The sequence below is a fragment of the Bos taurus genome, chromosome 19, assembly GCF_002263795.3.
Source record: "Bos taurus isolate L1 Dominette 01449 registration number 42190680 breed Hereford chromosome 19, ARS-UCD2.0, whole genome shotgun sequence".
Classification (NCBI taxonomy): Eukaryota; Metazoa; Chordata; class Mammalia; order Artiodactyla; family Bovidae; genus Bos; species Bos taurus.
In genome coordinates, this window is record NC_037346.1 from 36,184,221 (window position 1) to 36,204,341 (window position 20,121).

Consider the following 20,121-nt stretch of genomic DNA (forward strand, 5'->3'; position numbering starts at 1 on the left):
ATGAGATGGGCTGGCAGAAAGGGCAAGCACTGGGCTGGCCCCTTTCCAGGCAAGTTGCCCTCCTAGCACAGGATCTGTTGCCCTTTGGCAGTGGAGGGAGGGGGGCCCAGAAGTCCTCCAGCCCCTCACCCACACCCTTTGACCCTCTACTTACCAGGTGTGTTGAAGGTTTCTACCAGGTTCCCCCAGGGTTTGGCTCCATTGTTGGGGAGTTTGTGGTGGGGGGAGTTCTGTGCCCAGAAGTCTGTGGTGGGTGGTCCAGCAGGCAGCACTGGGGTCCGGCCCCAGGGCTCAGAGGAGGAGAGCACGGGAGGCAAGTCCCAGGGCTGGCTCTGGGACATGATACTTCCTGAGGGAACTGGAGACCAGGGGTCTGCCGAAGGCCCCCATGATGAGCCACTGGGCTCTGTGTTAGGCCTGAGACCTGAAATGGGGATAGCACAGATGTGACTCCAGGCCACTCAGACCCCCAGGCCAGGGCCTTCCCAGTTACCTACACCAATTTGGGAGGACAAGGGCCCATTTCACACATGGGATGCAGACTCAGGACCACCCAGTGAGCTGAAGCCCATATTCAGCAAGTTCATCCTAGGATTCTGGACCTCCAGGCATGGGCAGCTCAGGCCGCATTCCCAGTCAGGGACAGGCTGGGCCAGGAAACTCAGGGTGACCAGAAGCAACAAGAGAACATTTCTGAGTTTCCCAAAATCTGAGTTCCTTAGAGGTGTCCCCTCCCTCACTCCAACTGCAAGGCACAGAAGAAGCTGAGGCTCAGAGAGGTGAATGATGTGCCTAGTGGCCCTCAGCTGTGGGAAGGAATGCCAGCAAGTGTCTGGGAGGGAAGGGGCTCTCGGGGGCCAGCCTGGGAGCCCTTTGCAGCCCTGCATGCCCACCTGGGATGTCCCATGGGTCAGCAGAGCAGTGTGTGGAGGGCAGAGTTGAAGCTGATGCGAAGATGTCCACCAAGTCGAGGCTGGAGGACTGTTGAGGGGAGAGGCAGCCATGCTCAAGAGAAGGCGGGGCCCAGAGGAAGGGCGGGCCCTGACCTGTCATCCTCCCTCCAGCTCATTCTCCTTTACTCATTCCACAAACATCTATTAATGATCCCTTGCCTCTGTAGAGTGCTTTCCCGTTTATAAAATGTTTCCTCATCCGTTTAGTGTCTGATTTTCCTAACAACCTGCGCTGTGATTAGGGAAGGTTGTTGGGGTGCCCATTTTACAGATGTGCTATCTTGGGCTAAGAGGGCAATTGCTTAAAGTCACACAGCCAGGGAGAGGGAGAGCTGGGATGGAAGGCAAGCCTGCCTGACCCCTTCCTTGGCTGTCCTGCCCCTCAGCCCATCAGTGGTAAGACACATTTTATGATAAGCCTACTTCCCTTAGTCCATGTCCAAAAGAAATTTGCCACCGTGAACATTGGCTGAAAGAGTACAGAGACATCCCAAGAGTAGCATGAGCAGTTTTGGAGGGTAGCCTTGCTACCAGCAGCTACACATTCTTCCACCATGGACACCATGTGCACGAGCCCAAGATGTTTTCAGTACCATATACCTGAGGCTACTCTCAGTCTTGATCCACAGTATCACATGCTCCTAGAATGTCAGAGTTGGAACTGTCCAACCAGCACACTTGAATGGAGGAAACTGAGGCTAAGACAATGACATGCCCTGAGTTGTAAAGTAAATGGCAGCAAATACAGAATCCAAACCCGGCATCTCACATCAGGATGTTTTGCACCCCAGTTTGCCACCAGCTCAGTCACCAGCCCATGCGGGATGGGACCTCAGTCTGCTACATCTCCTCTACCCTTATTTTCACTGAATAAACATTAAGTGGTGCTTACTATATACCAAGCACTGTTCTACACTCTTTATAAATATTTAACCCAATTCATCTCCCAGCTCTGCTAACCCATGGCCCCGAGACTACTCTACCTGGCTGGTTTTCAGCTTCTCCTCCTCTCTCTCTGCTCTTTCAGGCTCTCTGTCCCAACGACGATGGGCTCCAGCTCCAGCACCATTGGCCACAGGTGAGTCATCTCCCTGCCAGGACCTCACCTCCTGCAGAAGGCACCAGAGTGAGGAAAGCATGAGCTGCCCATGCTAGACTTGAAAGGACCTGAGCTAGGGTCAAGAAGAGTGCAGGCTGGGAGGTGCCCTGAGGTCAGGGGCAGCAGGACCACTGCAGGGAGGTGGAAGAGCCTGGTCCACCGCAGGGAGATGGAAGAGCCTGGTTAGTACCCGCGTAGCACCTCACCAGCACCTCACCAGCACCTCACCAGCACCTCACCAGCGCCTCACCAGCACCTCACCAGCACCTCACCAGCGCCTCACCAGCGCCTCACCAGCACCTCACCAGCACCTCACCAGCGCCTCACCAGCACCTCACCAGCAGTGGCATGGGTGGCTTAGCCCACTACCTTCTCCTGCTCCTGCCGGCTCAGGTGCAGAGCCAGCTGCAGTTGCAAGTCCTCGTCCCTGTGGGAGGTTGGGGGAACCGGCTGCGAGGGAGGAAGAGAGGGGTGAACTTGGCCCAGCGCTCCTACCTGGGCCAAAAGGCAACATCGCCCTGTGCAGGTAAGAGAAGTGCCCACCCTGAGCGGCTGTGGGCAGCCTGCCCCCAGACAGCAGTGTGAGCGTAGTCTGCTCCCTGCCTGGATCTGGATCTGAGATGCAGTTTAAAAAGAAGAATCATGCTCTTCTGGGACCCTGAGTGCTCCCCAGGCCCTGCTGTGTGAGCCCTGTCAAATCTGCCTGGATCCACAGAGGCGATGGCAGAGAGGAGGCTGTCAGGTAGGCTGTCCCTGGACCCCCACAAGAATAGCTGATGGGGGCAGCATATTTCTGTGTCTCCTAGGAAGGTGTCTGCCATCACACTCACCCCTTCCCCTCCATGAGGTGACAGCAGGCCCATGTGACAAACAGGTACTCCCAACCCACCACACACACACTACCCCTACCACGCCCAGTCAGAGAGGACCCCACTCCCAGGGTAAGGAGTCAGACCCCAGTCCCAGTAACCCAACCCAAGGGACACAGGCCCTGTGCTGTCCTTGGGAGCAGGACTAGGGCTTTGGGGCCCAGAGTAGGGAAGCCCAAGAATCAAAGGTGTGAGGCATCCAGGCACCCATCCCTCCTCAAGTCCCCTTCGCCCCATCCCCCAGGTGCCCCAGGAGGGGCCTCACCTTCTCAGCCTCCTCTCGGCTCATGGCCAAGGCTAGCTGTAGCTGCAGCTCCTCTTCTCCCGATGTCTGGGGCCGGGCCTGCTCCAGGTCTGAGGTGTAGCGGGGGGATGAGGAGGAGGCTGCAACGACCCATCGTGGCTTCCATAACCATGCAGGTCCTCATGGGCTCCCCTGCCGCCCCCCTCACCAGGAAGTTAAAGCTCAGACAGGGAAACTGAAGGGGAGAGGAGCAACTGCCAGTCTCGGGCCCCAAGGGGTCAAGCAGTATGCTTGGCACTTTCTGCAGGGCTTCCATTTCACCCCAGTAAGATTCCAATCCTTCCTTTACAGAGATGCAACAGCTCTGAGGGGTACCTGGCCAAGGTCCTGCAGCAAGTTGAACCCAGGTCCCCTGATTCAAGTTCCTGGACTCTTTCAGCTGCGCCCCATCCAGCTCAGGGTCAAGTGTAGTGGAAGGGCAAGAGGGTACACTCAGTCAAGGTCACAGCTCTCCAAGCCCTCAGCACATCGTTAAGGAAGGCCATTCTGAGTGCCCTCAGATCAGGGAAGTGCCCCTCTTCTTGGGGAGGAGAGTGGCGTATGCAGCTGCCCCGATTTTCAAGAGCAGTGCCCTTGAGCTGTGGGTTCAAGAGGAATGCTACTCTGCAGCACCGTGTGCTGCCTGTCTGAGCACAGGGTCGAGGGCACTCCTGGGCTTGGTCTCATTTAATCCTCAAATTGGACAATGGAGACAGATTAGTTTATCCCTACTTTAAGGATGAGGAAACTGAGATTCAGAGAGCTGGTTGGCAGAGATCTCATGGCTTGGAAGGGGCAGAATAAGGACTGAGCCTATGCTTCTGCCTCCACCCCCCTACCAGGCAGGAGTTAACAATAACAAACCTATAATAAATAACATCATTGTTCACATTGACTTGTTGGGCACCTACTGTGTGCGGGCATGTTACCCTCTTTATCTCAGGGAATCTTCAGACATACCTCTAAGTGGGGGATTCTTATCTACAGCTGGGGGTCACAGAGCCAGAGTCAGAACTCGGGAGGCCTCCCTGTCCCCAGCCATGCCCTGGACTCACAGTTGTAGGAGGATGGGGAACCACGTGCGCGGCTGAGGCCAAGTTGCCCGCTGCTGATGCCTGTGCCCTCCAGTGCCATGCGCTCCTTGGTCTTGAGGGCATGGGTGCGCTCCTGCCGAAGGCGCTCTTCATCCTTGAGCAGGGCCATCACCTGCTTGACCTTCTCGCGCACGTTCACGCCCTGGTCTTTGCCATCGCGGTCGACGTACTGGAAGTCTTTGAGTGTCTGGATGGTGTAGAGGTTCTCCCGGCACTGGTGGGCCACCCGCTCAGAGCCTGTCTTGAGCAAGTAGTCCAGCAACGTCAGCGCCTTGTACACATGCCGCCAATTTTTGCCACTGTCATTGAGCCGCCGCCACAGCATGCCCATGACCTCGGCAAAGGCCACTGTGTTGAAGGTCAGATCGGCAATCTCGGACATGAGCGAGCTAGGTGGACCCCAGGGGTCATTGCTGGTGGCCTCGCGCACCTTGATCTCTGCCTCTGAGTAGTTGTGCACGATGTTCTTCACCTGGCGCCGCAGCGCTGACGTCGTCATGGCCGAGGGCTTGGAGATGGGCGGCCCCCGCCCCAGCCAGAGGTGGAGGGCCAAGGGCCACTGTCGTGCGGTCACGGTCTCCAAGGGTGCGCCGCTGTGCTCTCAGCAGGGCAGCTGTGTCCTTGGCTTCCACATGTGTCTGAGGAAGAGAGGGTCTGGAGCTCAGGGATAATGGCCCACCTCACTGGCCCCACTCAGCCAACGACTAAAGGCCTGGCCTGGGTGTCCCTGCTGCCAGGAACAGCCTTTGGCAGGCACTTATTTTTCTTATTTTACTTATTATTCAGGAAGTACTTTTATCTTTGTGTGCTCATTCATCTTCACAATCACACCTACGAAGATATTATTGTTTTCATTCAAAGATGGGGAACAAGTCAGAGACGAATTAAATGACTTGTCTAAGATCACAGAGCTGGGGAATGCAAAGCCAGGATTAACCCAGGCAGATATGTTCCACAGCCTTTGCCCTTAGTCAGGGACACAAAAGTAAGCCCCAAGGAACTCCTGCTTGCTTTGCTTGTACCTCGCTGACTCTCCTGTTTCTGCTGGGATTGGGCTTAAGACCGATCCTTCCAGCTTCTCCATCCTCACTTTCCTCTTTTTATATCATTTATTTTTGTAGCTTGATTCATTCAACACCAATTTCCTGGGGACTTCTCTGAGCCAGGCACTATGGCAAGCGTAGAGTACAAGTCTTGGCCCACCCACGTCCTGTTGAGAGGGTACAGGCAATCACCGTCCAACATGCGAGTGCCGAGGAGCACAGGAATACTCAAGCTAGGAAAATCAAGAGCGCTTTCCCAGAGAAGGTGATGACTGAGCTGAGATCTGAGATTCAAAGGGAAGAGTGAGGAGGAATGAGGCAGCAAGGCAAGGAAGGAGTATCTGGGGGAGGCTGCCTCCAAAGAGGACCCACTGTACACACTGAAGCCAGAGAGGGGTATGGCATGCCCACAGTCACCATGGCTGGCTTAGCTGGGACTAGCACGTACGTATCAGAAGATAAATGCAGTACTTATTGTCAGCATCACCAGTTTTGTAACTAATTCACCTGGTTGCTTTATTGTCTCAGTCCTACCTTCTCAGCCAAAATGAAATGACCTGAGGGCAAGGTCAGTCTGGGTTTCCCAAACCCCCAAGGCCCTGGGCCCATGACAGACCTCTGATCTCCCAGCTGAGGAAAGATTAGGGCCAGCCCACTGCCCTCCCCACAACCTCAGAACCAGGCCCAAGACAGAGAAAGTTTCTTCTAGGACCCTACCAGAAACCAAAACCCAAATCCCCTCCCCTTGCCACCACTGTTCCTCCGGAATGAGCACACACACACACAATCACCATGACTGGACCTGGCCTCCACCCAAACCCTGCAGCACCACCCATGGAGACTGTGCTTATCAACTCTACCCTGGGACTCAGCAGGAGTTGGAAGGAGCTTCTCGACCCCTGCTCCCCACCCCCACCCCCCAACAAACAACTCTCCCTCCAGCCAGCCTCAAACCACCCCCCCCCAACCAACCTCAACTCTCCAGCCAGCCTTGCCAACCTGGGCACCACTCAAAGTCTTCGGAGTTTTCATCAGGACCAGTTGTGCTCGGGAGAGCCTGGGCCCAAAGCATAGGACCCAAAGCACAGGCAGGACAGAGAGCACTGGCTGAGGATGGGCTTACCTTCAGTCTGCTGTCTTTCTGTCCCAGCGACAGGCCTTCTTTGAGGATGCCCTGGCCAGCACTCGTTTAATGCCTGCCCTCCCCGTCACTAGTGACTCAGACCTGTCTTTACCTCCCCAACCTGTGGGCTGACAGGTGACAAGAGTCAAGATGAGAAATAATTGTGCCCTAGAGCCCGCCTGAGTACAAGCCTCTCCCAGGGCTGGCCACTGAAACCAGGAGAACCAGTCGGGCATCCTGACTCCACCAGGAGCCCTGGCCCTCCTGCTTGGCCTGGGGTAGTGGGAGGGGACCCTCTGTGTGGGCCCTGCGGGTCTGCTTGAACTTTCCTCCTAGGAGGTGGGAATGGAGGAGCCTTCTCTGCACATCTCTGCCCAAGTGGGGCTAAGGGAGGAATCAGAAATACCAGGAGGCTCCACCCCCACTGAAGTTTGAGGGGAAGCGGTAGGGAGGAAGAGAAGGCAGGGTGAGGCCCAGGGAGCAAGAAGGGGAGGGAGAAGGAGAGGAAGGACCTCAGGAGGGGTGGCTGGGAGGGCTGCCAGCAGTGTTACAAGCAAAGGGTTTTATCGAACACAATATGCCCAGAAATAAAAGGGAGTGAAACAGAAACCCAGCAGCTGATAAGGCGGTGGCAGTAGCAGCGGCAGCAGCCAGGCAGCCTAGTATGGAATTACCGCAGTGACCTTGAGCCAGACCCTGTCAGGTGGAAGGAAGGGCACTGAGAAGCCCAGCGGAGCGGCCAATTCAGAGATGGGGGAGGGTGGGGGAGGCAGGAGGGTACAGAAGGGCCAGCAGGGGGCGGGGCAGGCCACGGGGGCTAGAGCATCCGCTCTCTCCCGTGTCTGGGGTACCAAGAACTTTACAGGCAGACAGGAGCCTGCTCTTCTCAGGCCCCACAGCAGTGGGGGGATCTGTCAGGACTAAGGAAGCAGATGGCATTCCCAGAGAGTGGATCCAGAGAGATGGAAAGAACCCAGATATGTTGAGTCATGTGCATGAGTTTGTCAAAGACTGTGTGCGTCCCCATGGGCCAGCACCCGCTCCTGTCCTCTGCTGAGGCAGCCCCTTCCCACCAGGTCCCACTTGAGTAGGGCGGGGAGTGGCAGTGCCCTAACCCTTGGTGCAGTGAGTCGGGTGAGTGCTAGCTCTAAGCTTAAGTCAGCCCAAAGGTAGATGTGTCCTGGGGGCACTGGAGTTGGGGTTGGGGGAATGTCCTGAGGCTAGGGCTGCAACAGAGGCTGAGAAGAAGGCGTGGAAGGAGTCTGTGGGGAATGCCACCAAAGATGCTGGTCCCAGGATGGGGAGCCAACCCTGGGAGGCCCCCTTCCTCGGGAGGGGTGGGGGTGGGGGGCAATGCCTCCAGATTCCTCTGTGACCCTGCCCTCCTCATCCTTCTCCCTCAGACCTGGAAGGGAGATTAAGCCCCCAGCTTTCCATACCAGGCACCACCAGAGCTTACCTCCAATGCAGCTTCCTTTGGCCCCAGCCTCTGGGCCACAGGCAGTCTCTGCAGTGACCCTCCAAGCCTGCGCAGCAGAGGGACGGCACAACCTTGGGAGTATCCCCAGAGCCATCCACCACGGACCCTCGTCCTGAAGACCAACTGTCTCCCAGGAGGTGCAGACCCCTCGGAAGGGTGGCTCAGGCTCCACAGAAGGGGCTACTGCCCTGCCTCCCGCCTACTTGTTTCCGGACACCTAACCGGCAGGCAGCACTCGGGAGGAAAGTTGCTCAGCTGGCCAGGCAGGTCTGCCTCAGCAGTAACAGGACACAGGAGGAAGCGCAGGGCGTGTTAACCCCTTCCTGCTGACCAGGCAGGCAGCACCTTCAGAGGTGGGAAGCCTGCCTGCCAGGGACAGATCCCGAGCCAATGCTGGGGACTCACCCCCACTCTGCAGTGAGTTAACCCTTCTTCTGCCTCCTCAGGGGAAACTAGGGCTGGGGAGGGGAGGCTCCAACACCCACTGCCCCCCACCCTTCCTCCTCTGGGCCAGGACCACCATCCCCTGGGGCTGGCCCTTTGGTGGGCTGCTGCCTTGTTTGGTTTTCCCTCTGGTCCTTGCGGCCACCCTGAAGGAGGCATCAGGACTTTAGGCACAGCGCCCTGTCTGCATCTCTGACATGGGATCAGGCTCAGAGTGCCCTGCTCTCTCCAAACCTGCCATATCTTGACTGGAGGACGCCTGAGGCCCATGAGGTCCCATCAGAAGCGTCAAATGCAAAACCAGGTGTGTAGGAGACGGTAGCCACTCTTCGTGTCTCCCGTCCCCTGTGCCGCATCAGCATTTAAGTCAATGAGGCCACCATTAGCAAAATTGTTCTTCAAACTCTGGGAGCTGGAGCCCACTCTGCACAGGAAGCCTGGCTCAGACTGATTATTATTGACAGAGAAGAATTTACAGTGCTGAGTCTGAGCTGGAGCTGACAACATGCTTCTTAGCAAGAGTCATCTCTCATCCATTTCATATTTCTCTGAGCAAGGGAGGGAGCAGAAAGTTAAGAGACTGTTTTTAAAGCAGAAAAAAAGAAAAAAATCTCAAAGAGGCCAGGTGGTTTGACATGAAGAAGGGATATACAGGCTAGAATCCAGAATAACCTCTGGCTGATGACAAAGGGATCTGGCTTTTAGGGTTTAAGAGTGCAGCATGATCCTCACAATCCTCGGGGCTTGGGATGAGGCCTTTGGACTCAGCGGAAGGGTGAGGACCTCAGGGACCCAGGTCCCGTGGGGTCTGATTCTCCTCCTAGTCGCACACTGTGTCACACACGGTGATGACATTTTGGGAAGACCTGGCTCCAGGAAGCACACTCCCGGAAGTGTGAGCCAACGAAGGCCGGAGGCAGGGGCCACAAGCAGTGATGCTCTCTGTCCTGTCACCTCGATTCATTCCTTGTCCTGCTGCCAACTTGCTCTTCCACTGCTCCTCCCATACCTCCCCTTCCCACCTCCTGCTGGATGGCTCCAGGAACTGAGGACAGGGATCTGAGGGCAGGTGGGACACAGGAGGACCATAAGCTGACTTCATCAAGATCTTACATTCAAGACACAGAGGCATAAGGGAAGTGGTGGGAACACAAAGGTTCTTTATTGATTTGTTTGTTGAGCAGTTTGCCAGGAGGCAACTCAGGCACGTGGGTCAGGGGCAGAGACGCAAAGGCTCCTCAGCATTCTTTTGGGGGTGGAGGTCGTCAGCCAGGGCCAGCAGGTCGGTCACCAGGGCATCCAGCAGCCCACAGACCTGGAATGATGGGCCGAACGTCGTAGGCAAAGCCTTGCTCTGTGGAGAGCACCTGCATAGGGGAGCACCCCACCCCGAGGGGCAGCTGAAGAGGGGAGAGAGCTAAGTGGTAGAGATAAAACTGAAGTTTCGGTACAACTTTTGCTTTTGGAAATAGTTTTGTTTTTTTAAACAGCCTGGGCTGGAATCCTGTACTGCCCCTTGGACATATGGAGACATAAGGTTAAAGGGGCGACTCCAGGGAGGCCCAGGGAGCGGTGCCCATTTAGTCCCTCCGGGTGGCCCAGTTCTACCCTGGCCGCCTGGAGACAACCTTCCTTCCAGTAAGATCACAGATCCATGTACTGAAATGTCTCCAAGTCTGTACCCTCTAGTGAGGCTGTACCATAAAAGCCTCAGCAAGTTGATTCTTAATTCCAAAGAGCTAAGTAAGAGTCTACTCCGTGGGTCCTCAGAGCCCTGTGATTTCTTTCTAGACCCCATGGACCTTCACAAATCTCAGTGATGTTACCAGAAGCAAATGGAGCTTCTGATTAAATGTGATCAAATGCACAATGCAATCCCAGTTACTCAGCTGTCCACCCCAGAAGAAGACAAAGCATTGCCATTAGACTCCTTGACATATCTAACGTGGCTTTGTGGATCTCCCTTCCAAAACCAACAGTGACAAAAAGAATGGAACACAACACCTAGCGAACCCTAAGGAACTACTGCTTAAAAACATGTTTTATATGATAATTCTCTCCAGTGTTTCAAAACCCTTACAGCTGCTGGGAATTCCCTCTATGTGGTGCTCACCCAAGGAAGAGCTCTCTCAAGACACACCAAAGATGAAGAAGAAGAGGGAGGAACAGAAGGGAAAGGCTTTTGCTCTGCGCCCCCAGCATCTATTTCCAAAGAGCAGCCAGAATGATCTAAAGCATGAATCAGACCATATTCCTCTATTCAAAACAGTGTATCCTCACAATGGCCTACAAAGCCCCACGTGACCCAGGAGTCTCTCTTGGTGGACTCTCTGCCCTCTCTGCCTCTTCCTGGCCCACTCCCTCTTCTACCCACAGCATTCTCCTAGATGTCCACATGGCCACTCCTCACTTCTCTTCAAGTCTTTGTTCAATGTCACCTTCCAGTGAGGCCCACCTACCCCCACCTGGGCTTTCCCTATCCCCTAGCCCTGGTTGCTCTCTTTTCCCCATAGTGCTCATCACCTAACATGCCACATTTGTTACTTATTCATGAGGTCTGTCTTGAATACTAGAATGCCCTTCACAAGGGCAGCTTTGCTTCCATCACAGATGCAGTAGGCACTTACTGTTTGTGGGATAAACAGAGTGAGCCAGGGAGTGAGGGAGCAGAGGTCGGTATGCAGGGCAGGTATGAGTGACGGGAGGGCTGAGTGCCAGGTTCTTGCCCTCACCTCAGTGTGCAGCCTGTGGGTGTATTTCTCCATGACCAGGGGATCTATGGGTTCCTGAGACGGGATGATGCTGTCAGGGGCAGGCTCGTCCAAGGAAAGCCCGTCCCGACTTAAAGATTTCACCGGCTTCTTGTCATCCTTTGTTTTGTGCTTCTTGCTATTTAAACGGTCCTGCTTGGAGAGACACAGAGATGCCCAGCCTTCAGTAGCTCCCGAGAGAGGTCCAGGACCGTTTCAAGAGCAGCTCTGAGGGGAGCAGGGGCATCATGCTGGAGTGACTGCCCACTTTCCGCAGCCCCTCCTATCCCTTCCCCAGCCCCAACCCCAGGCCCAGAACACGTGCTACATGCCTCTTTCCCAGGTGACAGCCTGGGTCCTTTTTTATCTTCTTTGTCTCTGATTCCAAACTGTTTCTTTTCCTGGGATGCCCCTTTCCGGTCCTCCTTTCCCACTTTCCCAGAAGTTACCTTCACTTCTGTGACAGGAGGTGATTTTCGATCTAAGGGAAGTGAATAGAAGACAAATAGCCTGCGGCCTAGCTGACCCCACAGGCAGGAGCTGGGAGAACAAAGGGTCCTGGGGCAGCCGTGTTCAAGCTGTTTGAGAGAATCCCCACCCACGGGAGCAAGGCCCTGGGTCAAGTGCATGACTGTAGGGCATGGGGGAGGGGCCCAGGCTCTAGTCCCAGCTCCACCATTCCACCACGTACAGGATGGCAAGTCATCTCGCCTCTCTGGGACTCCACCTGTAAAACATGGGGCCTGAACTAAGGTGATTGTTAATGTTGTTTCTAGGTCCCAACTGCTGGCAGCAGATAAAAAGCAAGAGGCCTACCCCACGGACCAACCTCACAGAGGTTCCACCAGAAGCGCACAAATGGCGAAAGCACCACTGCCGCGTGGGCAGAGGGATGGGAAAGACTACGCAGAGGTGCACAGTGTCTGACCTTGCTCTTCTGGCATGTCCAGGTAGATGGTCTCCTTCTCAGGCAGGCCCAGCAGAGCCCTCAGCCACAGGGAATGGCTTACCAGGCTGTCAATCAGATCTCGCCACAGCTGCAAACTAGACAGCAAGACATATTGGAAAAAAGCCATCACCGCTCATTTGCCCTTGAATCTGAGAGGCTTGGTCCTTCTTGTCTAAGACACTGGTACCAGGAATTGCTATGGAAATATCATGCCTCTGTCCAGCCAGCATCTTCACTGGCACCTGTGCAAGTGCTGGGATAGGGATCGGGCTTTCCTTGGTGGCAGCCAAGAAAAGGTGGCCTGGGGATAAGGTTAGGTCAGTCTTAACTCCAGCTTGAAACCATTCCCACTCCAGCTTGGATCCATTCCCACTGGAGGGGCTAGACCTGCATAAGATTTGCAGGATGAAGCTCCTGGAAATGTGTTCTGAGGGCCTTGCAGAAGGCCCCCAAGCCTATCCAAGCAAGTTCTAAACAGGCGATGGGAAGGCTGGCAACCAACTGAGGCTTTTTATGGAACAGGCCCTCTTCTCACTGTCCTCTGCCATTTCATCTGGTCACTTATCTGCTCATCGAGAAGAAACAAGGAAAGAAGGGGGAAAAACATCAAGGTGCTTACTCCTTCCCAGGGGGTGGCTGGCATAGGGAGAGCAGCTTAAGGGATGCTGTGGCAGCTGCCAGAGCATAAAAGGTCTGCAGAATTTTTCAGCAACCTGACCTCAAAGAGAGCTCAGCCCCCTTAAGTCCTGGGACTGCCTGCCCAGAACCCCTGGCCAGATGCCACAAGGGGAAGGGATGGAAGCAGTTTTCCTGGTGGGGGTACCTACCACATCTGGTACAGGAAGTCAGGGTGCAACGGCCGCGGTTCCTGGCACAGCTCCAGGGCTGCTTTGTTGAGCCTGATTAGGGCGTCTTCTCTCTGGTTCTCCTCAGGGAGTGCCATCACTGCCTGGCAGGTCAGAGGTACCATGGGCAACCGCTCTGCCTGGGATACCAAGGGTTCCTGCATCTTCTACTAACAGGTGTGGCATAGTGAGGGCAGGGGGTCAGGAGGGGATGCAGCCACGGAGAGTCTGCCTGAGTGCCTTCTGTGGGAGCCTGTGCCCTCCCTTGGAAATCTGTACCCCATGAACCCCTTTCCAAGAGTCAGGGAAGGAGCTCCTCCTGCACCACAGTGGCCAAGGCACCCAAGATAAAGAGATGACCGAGATATTGCTTTATCTGGGTCCTCAGAAGATTGTTTCTCTGCCCATGGGGATGGAAGGGGCTGCAGAAGCATGGGCACCTGGCTATGCCAGGGCTGGGAGGCACCTTTCTGAAGTCTTCCAGACAGAGATTCCACTCTGGCAGAGGAAGGCCATCCAGTTCCCAGGGGCTCCTGATGCTCTCCAGATCTGGGCTCCCCTCCACCAGGATCTCCTCCATGATGCTCTTCCGCTGAGAAGGCCTGACCCCTAGCCCGGTCTTCTGGGACCCAACATGATCCTGGGAGTCCTTGATGGCCTCGCTCTCCTGCCGGGGCAGTTGAGGGTCTAACGTTGGGCTCTTAAGGTGTGCAGAAGACTCAATCTTCATTGAGGTCTCCTCCGAGTAGGCTGACGGGGTTGCAGCAGCCTGGGCCCTGGGGCTGAGGTGCCCCTCCTCGCCGGGCCTGGCCTCCTCAGCCTTGAGGGGCAGGATCATGTACTGGCGCCACAGACTGTGCAGATGTTGCACCACCTGGTGCTGGTAATGCAGCTGCAGCAGAGGCAAGGGGGAGCTTGTTGGGGCGGGGGGAGGCTGCAACAGGAGGCACCCAGAGCCCGCGCCAGCCTGCTCTAGCTTCTGGTTCCCTCGAGGAGCGCTGATGGAGGAGGCAGGAGGAAGCCGGCAGGAGCTGCTAGGCTCACAGGGCTCCCCACTCCCCTTTCAGCCTGAACACCTCCAACTTAAGGCTTCTTATGCATTTGGGCTTCCGAGGAAGATAGAGTTTGAATAAGAAGTTTTTGAAGCTCTGTTATCACCTAGCATTCACTTATAGTAGCTAAGTTTTCTTGGGCAAATTACTTAACCTCCCTGGGCCTCAGTTTCTTCCATGTAAAATGAAGATAGAAAAAGTACCCATCTCATAGGACTGCTGTGGAGAAACAGAGTTACTCAAGTTTCTCGGAACAGATCCTGGCACACAAAGGGTTTGCTATTACTTTCTCCCAGGGCAAGCACAAAAATGGGCAGGGGCCAGCGCTGGGCCTGTACCTGAGGATTCCTATGGTGGAACAAGTCCTCCTCAGTGACAGAGGCGTCCACAGGTGACTGTGTGCGCTCGGGCGTCAGGATCCCCCTCAGGAGCTCCTGCAGCACGTTCTCCACGACGGTGACTGCTTCATGGGCAGCCAGTTTGCTCTGGGGAAAGGGACATGGCATAAGCAGCAGCTCAGGCTTTTAAAACCCATGCTGCATCCTCAAGGGGAGGCAGAGCCCCAGAACTGTCTGCCTTCCTGTCGACAGAGTTCTTGCCATTGTCTGTCTGTCTGTCTGTCTCTCTCTCTCACACACACACACACACACACACACACACACACGTACTCTCCTGTTACCAGACTCAAACCCCTCGGTTCTCCCCAAAGATCCTTGTTTCCTGAAAGAGGCTGAAAGGAGGAAGGGTCAGACCCAGAGAAGTTGTTCCTTCACAGGGCCAAGAGGCCACACAGTCAGCATTTCCCCTGATAAGGAGGAAGGGCAAGGTTCAGGGACTGCCTTGTTGAGAGCATGATTTAGCCACATGGTCACTGTTACAGAAAATGGTGGAGGGGCATCTCGTGAGAGAGGCTGGTCCGATAGTCAGCAGTGAAGCAGATGTTACATTTGTAAAAATCACCTTTGTTCACCAGGGGTTGAGCCCAGCTGAAGTAGCTGGCTTGTGTTTGGGGGCCACAATGAATAAAAAAAGCACATCTTTCTGTAGAATCCCAGAGCGCAGCACCAGATGGCCAGGCCGCAAGCCTGATGGGCCAGCACATTCCCACTTCCCACCTCACACTCCCTCCTGGTGCCCGGCCCACTAATTAGTGTTCTCTCTGGTTTTGTCTGGTTTTGAAGTCTTGCCAGTTAAATGCACCTCCACTGGGTAGTACCAGACAAGTGTTTACACTTAAGCAAGTACTTCCATTCAGTCTGCATTTTAAGGGCCGGTCTCATTTCTTTCTAATGAAGTAGGGCCATGCATGGTGGACCTCAAAGCTGCCCCTTCTCTTGCCTGCTCACCTATCATTTACATCACAAACCCCCAAGGAGTGGTTTTGTCTTTTAGGAGTATCTGTTTTTTAAAAGTTCGCCTCTAGGGCTGGAAGTAACAAGATCCCTGCAGGCAGTGCCAGGAAGAACACCATGTTAACTTACGGAGTGTCCACAGGGCTAAGATCTGGCGTCCCTTACCTCCAATAACTTCCTCTCATCCCGAAAAATGTCCTGGGCCAAGGAGACCGCATGGAGGTTGACCTGCAGCAGAGCCCCTCCCAATAGAGTAGGGTGGGTTCCAAATTCCCAGCACTCCCTGAAGATTCCAGCATTCAAAGATTTGAAGAAAAAGGTAAAGTTTTTAGTTTTTCCAGGCAGAATTACACCTGAGAGGGACAGAGACAGAGGTTTTTCACCAGGTGGGAGCTGCTGAGCCCCAAGCCTGTGGGTAGAAAGTTAACTAAGCCTTGGTTAGGGTGACCAGCTGTCCCGGCTTGTGAAGACCTGAGGGCGTTCTTGGGATGTGGGACTCTAGCCTCAGGCCCAGGTATATGGGCAACTGTTTCTGCCCCTGGTGGCTCACTCCTGCGTTCTGCCATTCCCCCAGCTGATGGGAACAGGAGACGGCACACTTCATGGAAGACATGGGGTGGACAGGTGGGAAGAGGGGCTCATGCTTGCAGGGCCTGGGCATGAGCGAGACTTGGGCTGTAGGAGGGGTGAGTGGGCAGCTTCCCCCTGGTACCTTCCCGATTGTTGAAGTAGAACCTCTGCATCCTATTCCTCTTCAGGTCTTGGAAAGAGTCCCACTGTGACCGCCGCCGCCAGTCATACCAAATGGCCACTGTGCCATTATTGACCACGGTCAGTTCTGAAGATGTTTTCTCCCCTTCTAGAGTTTCAAAGGTCAAGCGGACAGCAATTCCAACATGCCTCTGGGGAGAGAGGAGGTCTGAGAGATTCCTGGCCTAGGGTGAACAACTCAGCCTGGTTTGTCAGGACTTCCCTGGATTTGGCACTGGAAGTCTCCTGCCCTGGGCTTCCAGGGCCTGGCCACTCTCAAACACACAGGCTTCATACACCAAAAGCGGCTGTCTCTGCCATCAACAGTAAGAAGAGGAGATAAAACAGATTTTATATCTGATGAACATCTCTACTCCTTAACATCTGAAGAATAGTTTAAATGGGCCTTAGGAAACATTACTATGAACTACACTAGTGGAGGTGATGGAATTCCAGCTGAGCTGTTTCAAATCCTAAAAGATGCTGCTGCTTAAATGCTGTACTTGATATGCCAACAAATTCGGAAAACTCAGCAGTGGCCATGGGACTGGAATATGTGTTTTCATTCCAATCCCAAAGAAGGGCAATGCCAAAGAATGTTCAAACTAGTGTACAACTGCATTCATTTCACATGCTAGCAAGGTAATGCTCAAAATCCTTCAAGCCAGGCTTCAGTAGTATGAGAATTTTCAGATGTACAAGTCGGGTTTAGAAAAGGCAGAGGAACCACAGATCAAATTGCTAACATTCTTTGGATCACAGAGAAAGTAAGGGAATTCCAGAAAAACATCTACTTCTGCCTCATTGACTACACAAAAGCCTTTGTGTGGATCACAACAAACTATGGAAAATTCTTTAAAGAGATGGGAATACCAGACCACCCTACCTGTCTCCTGAGAAACCTGTATGCAGGTGAAGAAGCAACATCTAGAAATGAACATGGAACAACAGTGGCTGTTAAGTCACTTTAGTGTGTACAACTCTGGGACCTGATGGACTGTGGTTTGCTAGAGTCCTCTGTCCCTGGATGTTCCAGGCAAGAATACTGGAGTGGGTTGCCATTTCCTTCTCCAGGGGATCTTCCCAACCCAGGGGTTGAACCCAGGTCTTTTATGTCTCCTGCATTGGCAGGCGGGTTCTTTACCACTAGTGCCACCTGGGAAGTCCAGACTGGTTCCAAATTGTGAAAAGAGTATGGTAAGGCTATATATTGTCACCCTGCTTATTTAACTTCTGTGCAGAGTACACCACGTGAAATGCTGGGCTGGACGACTCACAAGCTGGAATCAAGATTCCTGGGAGAAATATCAACAACCTCAGATATGCAGATACCACTCTAATGGCAGAAACAGAAGAGGAACTAAAGAGTCTCTTGATGAGGGTGAAAGAGGAGAGTGAAACAGCTGGCTCAAAACTCAGCATTCAAAAAACTTTGAGATCATGGCATCTGTTTCCATCACTTCATGGCAAACAGAAGGGGGAAAAGTGGAAACAGTGACAGATTTTATTTTCTTGGGCTTCAAAATCACTGTGGACAGTGACCACAGCCATGAAATTAAGACACTTGCTCCTTGGAAGAAAAGCTATGATAAAACTAGACAGTGTATTAAAAAGCAGAGACATCACTTTGCTGACAAAGGTCTGTCTAGTCAAATCTATGGTTTTTACAGTATTGTTTTTACAGTAGTCATGTATGGATGTGAGAGTTGGACCATAAAGAAGGCTGAGCATCAAAGAATTGATGCTTTCGAACTGTGGTGCCGGAGAAGATTCTTGAGAGTCCCTTGGACTACAAGGACTTCCAACCAGTCAATCCTAAAGGAAATCAACCCTGAAATTCATTGGAGCTGAAGCTCCAATACTTTGGCCACCTGATGCAAAGAGCTGACTCAAAAGACCTGATGCAAAAGACCCTGATGCTGGGAAAGATTGAAGGCAGGAGGAGAAGGGGATGACAGAGGATGAGATGGTTGGATGGCATCACCGACTCAATGGACATGAATCTGAGCAAACTCCAGGAGATAGTGAAGGGCAGGGAAGCCTGGAGTGCCGCAGTCCATGGGGTCGCACACAACTTAGTGACTGAACAACAAGTAATAACAAAGCCATTCTTGTCTGAGAAGGTTTGCTTATTTACATGTTTGGGGACTAGGTACAAACTGGGCGGCTTGTGACATTCTCTTTTCAGACTTGTGACCTTATTCTGGCTCAAGTTAATGTTGCTGTTAACATTTTCAAACATATGCTAAAGGCGAGATCAGATAAAAACGCAAATAGGAGAATGTTCAGGCTCCTTGTGACTGCCACAGTCACCCTGAGACTGCCTCACGAGGGAGGCCCTTCCAGCAGGTGGGTGAGGGTGAAGGCGGTTTTACCTTGTCCTCTGAATTACTGCTTCGGATCCAGCAGGCTGGCTTCCCACAGAACAGCAGAGAAGGGCCAAGAACAGGCATAGGAACCACATCAGGGTAATTGGCCAATAAGTCTCTGTAAGACAATCCAATGATGTATATTTCCTAAGCCTGCCAGTCTTGCCACATGGAGCCCATGGAGATGGCTGCCAGAAAATGTGGCAATGTGCCCGGCTCTGCCCTCCAGTGGAGCATCATCAGCTCCATCCTGCTCCATTCCTGAAATGGGAGGTTCTTGGACATAAAAAGAGACTCTTCATGCAGAGGCACACAGCATTAGGGGAGTCTGGAGGGGCCCCACTTATGAGCAAAGGAATGTCCAGGAAAACCCCCTCGGGAGCTGGTTGTTGGAAGAGAAGAGATGGCAGTAGCACAGTGAGCACAGGTACCCCTTCGAATGGGCTAGAGGAGGGGGTGACAGCCACGAGCAAGAGGCTGGGGTGGAGGCACTCAGATTCCAGGGAGGGAAGCCTGCCCTAGGATACTTGCAGGCGCTGAGGAAGCAACGCTCTCCAACTGCTCTCCCTCAGGCCCAGGGCCCAACTCACAAGTGCACTGTGTCCTCAGAGGAGCTTTCCAAGCTCCTTTCAAACACTGAATAGTCTTCCACCATAACACTGGAGAAAGGCCGCCCTTTGCCCACCACCTCCAGGCCATCAATGTCCTCAGAGAGACAGAGAAAGCAAAGGTTATTTGACTGAAGACAGGCCCCACCCTGAAGGGCTTCAGACTAGGCACAGAGGCCTTACCAACCTGCTGGCTAAAATTCAGCTCTGCCATGATGCTCTGCAGCTCCTTGCGCCGGCAGGTCAGAAACAGACTCCGATCCCAGGTGTAGCGGTACCATGCGTCCTTCTGGGCTGGCAACCCTAGAGCAGGGTCCAAGAATCCTAAGCACAGGCTGCTGCCATGTCCCCTCCCTACCCATGTTCAAGGGCTCTCAGAGTACCCATTCCGGCACCGTTGCTGGGAGAGCTGAAAACACAGCTTCTTCCTCCAGGCCCCACACCCACTGCCTCAGCAGCCCTTCACAGGACTCCGGCAAAACCAGCTTCCAGACCGTCAAATTTTTGGATTATAATAAAAATAACAATAGCAGCTACCTTTTATTGTGTTTAACAATGAGTCAGAACCTCTTAAAACACACCATGTCTCATTTAACCGTCTCACAACCCCATGAGTATTTTACAGATGGGAAGCTGAAGACCAGAGAGGTTAAGTAACTCACTGGTGTTCACAAACTCAGCACAGCTGGGACCTGAACCCAGGCGGTCTGGCAGCCTTTAAAGCAGTGCTGCCCATTAAAAATACGATGCAAACAACAAATGCAAGCCATGAATATGTAATCAAAATTTTCCAGATGCCACATTTAAACAGGTAAAAATAAACAGTAATATATTTAACCCAGTATATTAAAAATATTATCATTTCAACATGTAATCAATATGAACATGTAATCAATATGAAAATTATTAATAAAATCTGTTTTTTCAAACTGATCTTCAAAACCCAGTGTGTAGTTTACACTTACGGCACATCTCAGCTCAGCCCGGCCACATTCCAGGTGCTCAGCAGAGGAGGCTCAGCGCAGTTAAGGACGGTGACGCCCTAGAGCTGGGCCCCT

General features: G+C 53.4%; 2 protein-coding genes and 1 long non-coding RNA gene across 14 annotated transcripts in view; 1 reads left to right on the forward strand and 2 right to left on the reverse strand.

The window, feature by feature from the left end:
* The window catches only part of EPN3 (epsin 3), a 10,751-nt gene extending 2,588 nt beyond the window's left edge, over nucleotides 1-8,163 (reverse strand). Inside the window, exons 1-7 of one of the 3 annotated variants that reach the window (XM_015458783.3) lie at nucleotides 6,465-6,862; nucleotides 4,260-4,936; nucleotides 3,187-3,305; nucleotides 2,422-2,502; nucleotides 1,937-2,062; nucleotides 894-981; nucleotides 155-424 (exon numbers count right to left, since the gene is read on the reverse strand). In XM_015458783.3, coding sequence (XP_015314269.2) covers nucleotides 155-424; nucleotides 894-981; nucleotides 1,937-2,062; nucleotides 2,422-2,502; nucleotides 3,187-3,305; nucleotides 4,260-4,797 — 1,222 coding nt within the window. In that variant the 5' untranslated portion in view covers nucleotides 4,798-4,936; nucleotides 6,465-6,862. Of the gene's footprint in view, nucleotides 1-154; nucleotides 425-893; nucleotides 982-1,936; nucleotides 2,063-2,421; nucleotides 2,503-3,186; nucleotides 3,306-4,259; nucleotides 4,937-6,464; nucleotides 6,863-7,923 lie in introns of those variants that run through there. The other 2 variants (NM_001435091.1, NM_001046434.2) reach the window with 2 other exon arrangements.
* The window catches only part of LOC101902385 (uncharacterized), a 25,921-nt gene extending 5,925 nt beyond the window's left edge, over nucleotides 1-19,996 (forward strand). For 2 of the 7 annotated variants that reach the window (XR_009491723.1, XR_009491728.1), the window contains exons 2-3: nucleotides 1,981-2,031; nucleotides 5,420-5,843. This is a non-coding gene — a long non-coding RNA (uncharacterized lncRNA). Of the gene's footprint in view, nucleotides 1-1,962; nucleotides 2,579-3,516; nucleotides 4,100-5,419; nucleotides 5,844-11,914; nucleotides 12,089-16,094 lie in introns of those variants that run through there. The other 5 variants (XR_009491727.1, XR_009491729.1, XR_009491726.1 and 2 more) reach the window with 4 other exon arrangements.
* Nucleotides 9,529-20,121, reverse strand: part of MYCBPAP (MYCBP associated protein) — a 22,698-nt gene continuing 12,105 nt past the window's right edge. For 3 of the 4 annotated variants that reach the window (XM_059878511.1, XM_010816184.4, XM_059878510.1), the window contains 13 exons: nucleotides 19,251-19,366; nucleotides 19,046-19,161; nucleotides 18,462-18,573; nucleotides 16,049-16,238; nucleotides 15,502-15,689; nucleotides 14,323-14,469; nucleotides 13,399-13,824; nucleotides 12,915-13,036; nucleotides 12,067-12,182; nucleotides 11,830-11,865; nucleotides 11,471-11,619; nucleotides 11,121-11,291; nucleotides 9,529-9,703 (listed from right to left, as the gene is read on the reverse strand). In XM_059878511.1, coding sequence (XP_059734494.1) covers nucleotides 9,602-9,703; nucleotides 11,121-11,291; nucleotides 11,471-11,619; nucleotides 11,830-11,865; nucleotides 12,067-12,182; nucleotides 12,915-13,036; nucleotides 13,399-13,824; nucleotides 14,323-14,469; nucleotides 15,502-15,689; nucleotides 16,049-16,238; nucleotides 18,462-18,573; nucleotides 19,046-19,161; nucleotides 19,251-19,366 — 1,991 coding nt within the window. In that variant the 3' untranslated portion in view covers nucleotides 9,529-9,601. The remainder of the gene's footprint in view (nucleotides 9,704-11,120; nucleotides 11,292-11,470; nucleotides 11,620-11,829; nucleotides 11,866-12,066; nucleotides 12,183-12,914; nucleotides 13,037-13,398; nucleotides 13,825-14,322; nucleotides 14,470-15,501; nucleotides 15,690-16,048; nucleotides 16,239-18,461; nucleotides 18,574-19,045; nucleotides 19,162-19,250; nucleotides 19,367-20,121) is intronic. The other variant, XM_059878512.1, reaches the window with a different exon arrangement.